At 63.3% G+C, this 9222-nt stretch overlaps 1 protein-coding gene across 6 annotated transcripts; it reads left to right on the forward strand.

Moving 5' to 3' along the window:
• Positions 1-19: 19 nt before the first annotated feature.
• RELT (RELT TNF receptor) lies at positions 20-8745 on the forward strand. Of its 6 annotated transcripts, none has more exons than XM_080559535.1 (11): positions 20-178; positions 3765-3985; positions 4723-4797; positions 4906-5066; positions 5193-5278; positions 5530-5754; positions 6007-6087; positions 6179-6260; positions 6389-6604; positions 6695-6830; positions 7107-8745. In XM_080559535.1, the coding sequence occupies exons 2-11, from the start codon at positions 3956-3958 to the stop codon at positions 7296-7298; spliced, it is 1284 nt and encodes a 427-aa protein (XP_080415661.1). In that variant the 5' UTR covers positions 20-178; positions 3765-3955; the 3' UTR covers positions 7299-8745. The 6 variants fall into 6 exon arrangements, with proteins under 6 accessions (XP_080415661.1, XP_080415665.1, XP_080415664.1 ...); XM_080559539.1 differs by having other exon boundaries at positions 7211-8745; XM_080559536.1 differs by lacking the exon at positions 20-178 and adding an exon at positions 2469-2544.
• Positions 8746-9222: the final 477 nt, after the last annotated feature.

Genomic DNA, 9222 nt, shown 5'->3' on the forward strand with positions numbered 1-9222 from the left:
CCCGCATTGTGACGTCAGGAAAAGGGGCGGGGCCGGGGGGGGCCCGAAGCGCGCCGTCGGCTCCATTCATAAAGCAGCGGCCGCGGGGGCGCCGCCTGCGATGGGGCGGCCCCGACGGGACCCCCCCGCTGCCACCCCCCGGTGTCACCCCGGTGTCACCCCCGCAGGGGGGGGACAGGTGAGTGTCCCTCTTCCCCCCCCCCCCCGCGCGGGTATTTCCCCGGGGGGGGGGGGTTGTTCTGGGCTGGGGGGGGGGCTCGGGTTGGGGCTGTAAAAGGGGAATTTTCCCACCCCGGGGGGGGGGCGAGAAGGGGTTTTTGGGATGGGGGTCGGGGGGGGGGGGGTGCCCATTTTGGGGGCCGGCTCCGTGCGCTGCGCTTCTTGGAAAAGCGGAGAAAAAGAAAAATGAAGAAAAAAATAATCATAAAGGGGGGGGGGGGTGTATTGATTGCTCCCCCCTTGCCCCCAAAGTGGCCTGGAGCCCCCCCCCCCCCCCAGGTTGGAGCCCCCCCCGGCTTCAGCCGCACCACAAATATAGGGCAGAAGAGGAGGGGAGAAAGTAGGTTATGAGAAACTCTGCGGTAACCGGCTGGGAAAACAGGCAGGGACTGGGGGGGGGGGGGGGTTGTGTTTTCTTCTTTTTTTTTTTCTTCTTTTTTTCTTTTTTTAATTTTATTTTTTTTTGACGGAGGTGGGAAATCCCAGCCAAACGCGCTTCTGGCGAGGGGCTGCCACCCTCAGCGGGGGCTGGAGGGACCCCCGCCTGCTCTCGGCACTGCCTATGGGACCGTTTCGCTTCCACACCGCGGTCTCACGAAGGTTGATTTGTTCCCCCCAGCCCCAGTGGGTCCCCGGGGGGGTTGTGATGGGGTCGAGCTTGGACCCGTCGGGGGGGGTCAGAAAATCTCCCCCCCCCCTTGTGCTGCTCAGGTGGCCAAAGTGGCCACCAAGTGCTGTTCCTGAAGGGTTTCTGCACAGTTGTTCCTTTTTTTCTGCTCGGCTGAAAGCCGTGGGGAGGGGAAAGCCTGCCCCAAATCCCTGTGGGCAGCCCTGGGTTAAGGGGGGGCAGGAATAAAGGGCTTGTTTCATCGGGGGGGGTGCTCCTGGCCCCGAAACCGCCTGCCCCTCGCTGCGCTGGGAGGACGCGGGGTGAGCGGAGGTCAGCTTTTCCCAAAAAATCTTCCCAGTCCGGTGCTGGCGAGGCTGGAGGTTTGGTTTCCACTTTTTATTTGGGTTTTTTTTTCGCGGCCGGGAGCAGGCAGCGCCCCGGTCCTCAAACCTTATCCCTCCCCATTGTGGCTTGGGCACCCCAGGATATCCGTCCATCCCAGTACGAAGCATGAACTGGGGTGAACTGGGGCCGGTGTCTTCCACCTGGGGCCGGCCCCACTGGAGCTGTTAACCCTTTTCACAGCATGCCCCTTACACCAAAACCCTTTGGGTTTTGAGTCCCGGGATGTGCGGGCTCTGCTCACCCTTGGACGCTTCCCAAAATCCCAGCGGGGGCTGGGTTACCCCGGTGCAAGCGGGTCTAGGGCAGGGGGCGATCACCCATGGGTGCCCGCAGCGGCGCTTGGATCTGCCCATCCTCTCCCCCTCCATCCCCTTCCCCGTGGGGGGGAACCTCAGCAAAACCCCCCAAAGGGATCCGAGCGTCCCCCACCCCAAAATCCTGAGCTGTCGGAGCCCCGAACGCCGCCTCCCCGGAGGATTTAAGGGCTTCACGGCGGGTGAGGAGTCACCTCGGGGTGCCCTGCGCGGGGATCTGCATTGCAGCACCGTGTGCTGCCGCGGGGTTTCCCTCTCCCTTCCCACCCGAGGGGGGGGGGGGGGGCAGCTGCCCAAATTTTGGGGGGACTGGGGAGCCCCACCGGCGGGTTTTGGGGCTGGGAAGGTCGGTTTTGGGGTCTTTTGTAGGGGAGGCGTGATGGGGATGAGGCTGTGGGTTTGGGGATGTTTTGGGATGGTGCTGGGGTGCGGGATGCTTTGGGGGGGGTCCTGCAGGGGGGTCTGGGGAGCCACCTCCCCCTATCCAAGCTCTGTTCCACCCCCCCCGTGCTCCTTCCACCCCACAGAGCCCCACTGGGTCACCACTCCCCCACTGACTGGGAGCTACTGGGAGGCACTGGGACACCCTGACACGGCTCTGGCCGTGCCAGCTGCATCCCAGGCAGCTAATTACTGCTGGGCGCTAATTACGCATTATGGTGCCAAACTCCCCCCCGGCACACAACGACCCCTTCATCAGCAGCACCCCCAGCACTTCGGGGGGGGGGATTTCAGGGGTTGTCCCCGCTCTCCCACCCCATCTTCGTTTATTTACTGTGGATTATTTAAAAAAATAAAATAATTTTTTGATTTATTATTTTGGTGACCCGCCACGAGGCTGGGGAGGATGCGTTATCGGTTCGCTCCGGAACGGGAAATTCCTGTGTTGAAATTTGGCACCAGTCGCTCCTTCCCCCGCCACGTTTTGGTGTCTCTGACCCCAGATGGAGTCAGGACCTGCGGGGATGGGCAGCGTTGCCCCCCCTCACACCTCCAGTAAGGTTTGGGGAGGGCATCAGGCCCCCCACGGTCCCACAAACAGATGGCGGAGCCAGCGCCATCCCCCATCACTTTTGGGGCATCGCCAAAAGCGGAGCTAAAAATCTGCAGGGTTTGAGGGCTGCGGGGTGATGGCTCTGGTGCCCGGGGGGATTTGGGGTGTCTCTGGGCCCCCGAATCCCTTCCCTGCTTCGTGGCACAGGAGGCAAAAATGTCCCTCTGCTGCAAAATGATGCCTTACAAAAGCAAAGCTCCGACCCCGTAAAATCGGTGGTTTTTTTAGCAATTTCTTCTTGCCCAAAACGAGGGCGCCCAGCAGCAAACGGGGTGCAGAGGGCGCAGCCGGGGGCGCATCGCTCCACCGATTTGTGAGCCCGGATTTGGGGTTTTGCCCCTGAGGGGTGGCAACATTGCGGCGGGGATCCGTGCCAATACTCCGCGTGCAGTGCAGCGGGGCCGCTGATGTCCCCGAAAATCCCCGTTTGGGTGGTGGCACCCCTTCCTTTTCCCTTTTTACGCGTTGCCAGCCCCGAGGAACCCGTGGTCGGCGTCTCTCCGACCGCGCACCGGGGCGCTTGGGTGCTCGCCAAGCCTCTTTCTGCCCCGTTCCTGGGAAAACTTCCAGCTGCCTTTTAATGATTCGCCTTTAATTAAATGCGCTGAGGCTGCGGGGAGCGCGTGGAGCCGAGCTGACGGCGTCGGGGACGCCGGCTTCGGTGGCGTCGGGGCGGGGGGCACGGGTGCCCCCGATCCGATTTTTGTCTGCGGTCGAATTTGGCAAATTTGCCCAAATTTGCCAAATTTCTTCCCCCGCAGGAAGGGAGCGGGGGGCTTTGGGGGGGCTGCACGGGGCTCCTGGGGGGGGTTGAGCAGGAGCAGGTTGAGGTAGCAGCGCTGAAAGGCGTGGGAGGTGCGAGCGCTGGCTGGTTTTGGGTTCGTTTTTTTTTTAAAGCTAAAATTGGGATTTCTTTGGGTGCTGAGTCACTAAAGGCCGGGCTTCAGCTGCGCCCAAAAGGGGCTCCTGCAAAATGTGTGGGGTTTTTGGGTTTGGTTTTTTTCAGTCGCGAGGGTGTTTTGCTCTATTATAAGGGAAACTTTAGGGTTTGGGAAATAACCCCAAAGCTGCCCTGCTGCAGCAAACGGGGCCGCGGAGCGCCCCGGCTGTGCCATACCCTACTTCTGTTCCTTTTACTGATTTTTTTTTTTTCTTTTTTCAGCTGGATTGCTTCCCATAACTGCTGGCCAAGGGGGTGCTCGTGTAAAAGCACCCAAACGATGAGCCCTCGCTGTCCCCAGGGCAGGAATTAGGGGAGAAGGGGGGGGAGTCCCCGTCCCATCCCCGTGGTGCAGAGCCGGGGGGTTCCTGGCACCGCTTCCCTGCAGGTGTCCCCCGGTGAGGAGCAGCGGGATGCGCTGGTGGCTCGTCGCCGTCCTGGGGGTGAGTACGGCCTCGTCCCCCCTCGCTGGTGCCCTGCTGCTTGTCCCTGTCCCCTGCTTGGCTCCAAAGCCCCTGGTGCCCCCCCCCTTCCAGGGCTGTGAATAGCTTGGAGGGGTCAGCCCAGGACGCCTGGGGGCGGTGGAAATAGCCCGGTGCGCTCGGGGTGGTCCCAAAATAACCCCCGTGCGCCAGCCCCGGCGGGGACGGCAGGGACAGGGACCCGCTTTGGGGCAGCCACCCTGCCCCTGTGCCCGTGCCAGGGGTGCTCAGTTGGGGTTGAGGGGTTTTGTTGTGGTTTTCTTCTCCTCCTAATTTGCTCTCGCTGCAGTGCCCACGGCGGTTTTGCATCGGGCACTTGGCTTCTGGTGGGTTCGCGTCCGTCACGTCGCTCATGGTGGGTTTGCGCCCGCTGTGGGGCACGAAATGGGTTCGCGTCCGTCCCGTCGCCCACCACGGGTTTGCATCAAGCTACGGCGTGCGCTATGGGATGGATGGTGCCTGGCACGTTGCTCCTGAGGGGTTTGCATCCACCACGGCCCGGGCGTTGGGGTTGCAACCGGCATTTTGTGAGCAGGGGGGTTGGCACCTGCCGCGGTGCATGCAGCGGGCTCGCACCCATCCCGTCGCTCGTGACACGGCGCGTGCCGTGCCTTCGCATCGATCCCGCCACCACGATGGCTTTGCATCCATCACGACGCTTGCAAGGGGCTCAGCACCTCTCTCTGCTTCTCCCATAGGTGCTGAGCGGCCCCGGCACAGGGACCGCGGGCTGCGGGGCGCCGCGATGCCCGCCCGGAGAGGAACCCGTCGGGGTAAGCGGCACAAAAAGCGGCGCCTCCATCCTAGGAGGCAGGAGCCGACCGCGGCACGGCTGCCGTACGGGCTCCATGCATCCCTCACCTCTCTTTCCACCCGCGCAGGCGTGCGGCTCGGCACAGACGTGCCGCCCGTGCCCCCCCGGCGCTTTCTCCCCGGGGGACGCGCCGTGCGCCCCGCACACCCGCTGCCACGCCGCCAACCGGCTCCTCCTGGCACCAGGGACGGCGGCGGCCGACAGCCGCTGCGGAGGCTGTGTGCACGGGTGAGCCCTCTGCGGGGTTTGCTCCTTAGGGTGCTGGTTTGGGGGCTTTTGGTTTTTGTTTTTGTTTTTTTTTTCTTTGCACGAACCCGCTCCGTCCCCAGCCCTGAAGCACGCTGCACCCCGCAGGTTTTACAGCCCTGATGGCGAGAGGGAGCCCCGGGGCCGGTGCCTGCCCTGCTCCGCCGCCCCCCCCAGCACCCCGGGGTGCCCAGGTGGGTGCAGGACGGTGCTGTCGGGTGCTCGGGCTGGGAGGTTTCAGCTTTGTTGCATCGCGGGGTGCAACATCGCGGGATGCAGGATCGGCGCGCGCCGTCCCCTACCCCACGCCGCTGTCACCTGGGGGCTGTGGGTGGCATCCTGCCCACCCGGTGGCAGCTGAGGACGCTTCCCCTCGTGGCACACGTGGGGGAACTTTGCCAAAAAAAAAAAAAAACAAAAAAAACACTTCTGGCGCTTACTGCAGGCCAGCGGCGAGCCCGGAGCGCGGCAGCACCGCGGGGGCCGGCGGGGAGCAACGGGACGCGGGAGGCTCGGCCGGAGGAGGCGGCGGCGGCGCAGTCGGCCGTGCTGGCCATCGTGCCCATCTTCTGCGCCATGGGCTTGCTGGGCATCCTCGTCTGCAACCTGCTGAAGAAGAAGGGCTACCACTGCACCGCGCACAAGGAGCCCGACCCCGGGGCCGGCACCGGTGAGCCCCGATCCCGTGCGCCCTGGGGGTCTGGGTGCTGCTGCGCCCCAAGCCCGGTGTGGGGCGGGTTTGGTCCCCAAAAGGGTCCCAGATCTGGAGGTGGCTGCATGTGGGCAAGCTGGGGACGCAATTGGGGCCACCCCGAGGCCACCTTGCCCTGCTCGAGCCCATCCCCGTGGCTTCTGGTCCCCGAATTGTCCCCGTGGCCAGAGCTCGCCCCCCGCCCACCGAGCCCCCTCCGTGTGCCTCCAGGTCCCAGCTCCGTCTACCAGATCGAGGACGCCAACGAGGACACCATCGGGGTCCTGGTGCGCCTGATCACCGAGAAGAAAGGTCGGGGGGGGGGATTACAGGGGGGGTCCCCAAATAGCTGGGGAAGGGTTTGGGACCCCCCAGGGACCCTTTGCTGTTCCCCCTCCCGCAGAAAATGCCGCGGCGCTGGAGGAGCTGCTGAAGGAGCATCACAGCGCGCAGCTGGTGGCACCGGGCTGCAAACCTGCCTATAAGTGAGCCCCCAAAACCCTACTGAGCCCCCCCCCAGTCCCACTGAGCCCTCCATGGTCCTACTGAGCCCCCCCCAACCCCATTGAGCCCCCCCCCCATGTACCTGGCATCTCCTGTCCCCCCCCCACAGGCTGCACCTCCTGCCTCAGTTTCCCTCCGTGTGCCGGCACCAGCAGCACCTGCACACGGTGCACGGCCCGGCCCCCCCCTCGGACCCCCCCTGCACCCGCTGCAGCCAGAAGAAGTGGCCCCAGGTGCTGCCGTCCCCCGGTAATGCCACCAAGGCCACCAAACCCGGGGCCAAGGCCGGCCGCCCCGGCGAGATCACCATCCTCTCCGTCGGCAGGTGAGCGTGGGGCGGGCGCACGGGGTGGGGGTGGGGGGACAACAGGGACCCCCCCACCCAACCCCATAGTCACGGGGTGTCCCCCTGCAGGTTTCGGGTGTCCCGTATCCCTGAGCAGAAGCCCGGCACGGCAGCGGGGACTGGGGGTGACCCGTCCCGGGGTCCCCTCCCCGCCGGCAGCGGGACGAGGCCGTCGTGGCTGAAGAGCACCGAGAGCCGCCCCGAGGTGAGGGGGGGGGGGGGACACGGGGGGGGGGCAGCCCTGGGGTTGGGGGCATGCAGGGCTTGGGGAGGGAGGGGGCTGGGTTACGGGTGCCCTTCTGCCCTTGGGGGTTTTTCCCCGGGGGAAACGGCGCGGCGTTGCGCCGGGCTGTTCACTCTGAAGCCTACTGACGGCAGCTCTCAGATCTACCCGGCGCTTTCGGGGCTCTCCAGCGGGGTGCAGGCTTTTTCGGGGATTTATTTTTCCAGACCTAACTTTTTTGGTTTTTTTTTTCGGAAGGGGCTCGTGGGCTGGGAGGTGCTGGGCGAGGGGGGCCAAGCACAGCGGGATGGGACGGAGGTCGCCCCCCCACCCCGTGACCACGGTTCCCCTTCGCCTCCCAGGGCAGCCCCTCCGCGGCCAGGCTCGGGGACAGCACCCTCGCCATGTGACACCCCCGGGGGTCCCCAGATCAGCCCCGCCGCAGGGTGAGGGGCTCAGCACCCCGCAGGGTGACCCAGCACCGCCTGGGGTGACGGCAGCCAAAGAAGGGGACGCCCCAAGCCGTGTCCCCCCCCTCCCGGTGGGTGTCCCCAGACGGATGTCCCCAGCTCGGTGGCACCAGGACGACCGCGGCTCGCCGGGGCTCAGCACCGCCCCGCTCCTCGCTCACCCCACCCGGGCCCTTTATGGCCGTCGGGTGATGGACTCTTTATTTTTTTTTTTAAAGCCACTTGGGTTAATTTCTGGAAATGAAGTCACTAACACGGGGGTCACCCCCCCCACCCCCCAGTCACACAGGGGACCGTGTCCCCTCCCTGTCCCCAAGCCTCACTGCTGACAGCAGGCTTGGCACCAGCGCTGGCACTGCCCAGCACCCCGTTTTGGGGCAGCGTTGCCCCTTTTTCCTATATTTATTTACCTAGCCCTTTGTGTCGTGGTTTCCTAAATACTTTTTTTTTAATTTGAATTCTCCCGGGTTTGTTCCTGGAAATGACGTTAATAAATGTGCTCCGTTTTGGGGCAGGAACCTAGGGTTTGATGTTTCCTTTTTTTTAATTATTATTATTATTTTTCCCATTCTTTCCTCCCACCCCCCGTGCTTAAGGCCAGGCGTGGGGGCTGGTGGCCCTGCCCTTGTCACAGCAGGACCTGGGGGGGACTCAGCACCGGGGCCCCAAGGGGGCACGATCCAGCGTCACCTGGAGACGTGGCCGGTCCCTTGTCCTCTCCAGCTGGCACCCGGCCTGGAGGTGGCCTCGGGGGGACGGTGACACCCCCGGGGACCCAGCAGGGACCAAGCATGGACCAAGCAGAGCTCCACCAGCGGGACCCATGAGGGGCACCGTCCACCGGGATGGCTCCTGGAGAGCTGTAGGGGTGGAAACCGAACGTTTTTGGGAACTTCAGGAACCGACGTCCCTCTGACACCGGGTGCTCAGCACCTCGGCCTGTGCTGGTCCCCCGGGGCACGGCACAAATCCCACCGTGCGCCCGGCCAAGGCTGGGCTCCATCCGAAACCCCACCACGGAGAACATCGGGGTGGCGAGGTTATGTTGGGACCAGGTCAGCACCCTTCAGCCCCCACCCCACCACCCCTCCCCGGAGCACATTTGTGGTGTGGGACCCCCGCAGGACCACGTCACGGCACCAAAAAACCACCAAGCACCAAACCCCCGGCGGGCTCCGTCGTGTTTCGGGCGTCTTTGTTTGTTTTTTTTTTGGAAACATTTTTTAATAGTTATCGAATGTTCTACATCTTACAGTAAATATCGTACAGTTACAAACTCTTGGCCGAAACCCGTCAGGGAGATCACGGACTGATCTTCGGGACGAAAGGGAACAGGGAAAAAAAAAACAAAAACCAAACGAAAAAGCCAGATTTACACTTTATATTCACAAGCCGCGGCCGTGGGGCTCTCCAGCGCGTCGGTTCGAGGCCGTGTTCCCTACACACCTGGGAGACTCAGATTGGAAGACATGTTTATTTCTTTTTTTTTATTATTATTATTTTTTTTTTTTTTGCTTAAGAGTTCCAATAATAGCTAAAAACAAGCTGATCCAAGCTGTCCTGTCGGTCGAAACGGATTAAAACACCGATGGAGAAAGACGGACGGGGCGCGCCGGTTGGGTTTCGGCGGCTCCGCGCTGTGGGATGGGGAGGATTTTGGGGGGGGGTCTGCGTGATGCCCCCCGCGTCCCCTTTCCCCTTCCTCGCTGCATCCCAGTGGCCCCCCCAGCCCTGCCGACTGCTGTCCCCACGGCTCCTGCCACTCGCCCTGCACCAAGGGCTGGGATGCTGCGGGTTGATCGGGGTTTTTCCTACAGACTGGACGCATCCAGGCAGTAAAAGCGGTCATCGGACCATGCGTTTTGCTGCTTTTTTTTGAGGAAAAATCCCCCAAACCCAACGAT

This window comes from Anser brachyrhynchus (assembly GCF_964034855.1).
Source record: "Anser brachyrhynchus genome assembly, chromosome: 1".
Classification (NCBI taxonomy): Eukaryota; Metazoa; Chordata; class Aves; order Anseriformes; family Anatidae; genus Anser; species Anser brachyrhynchus.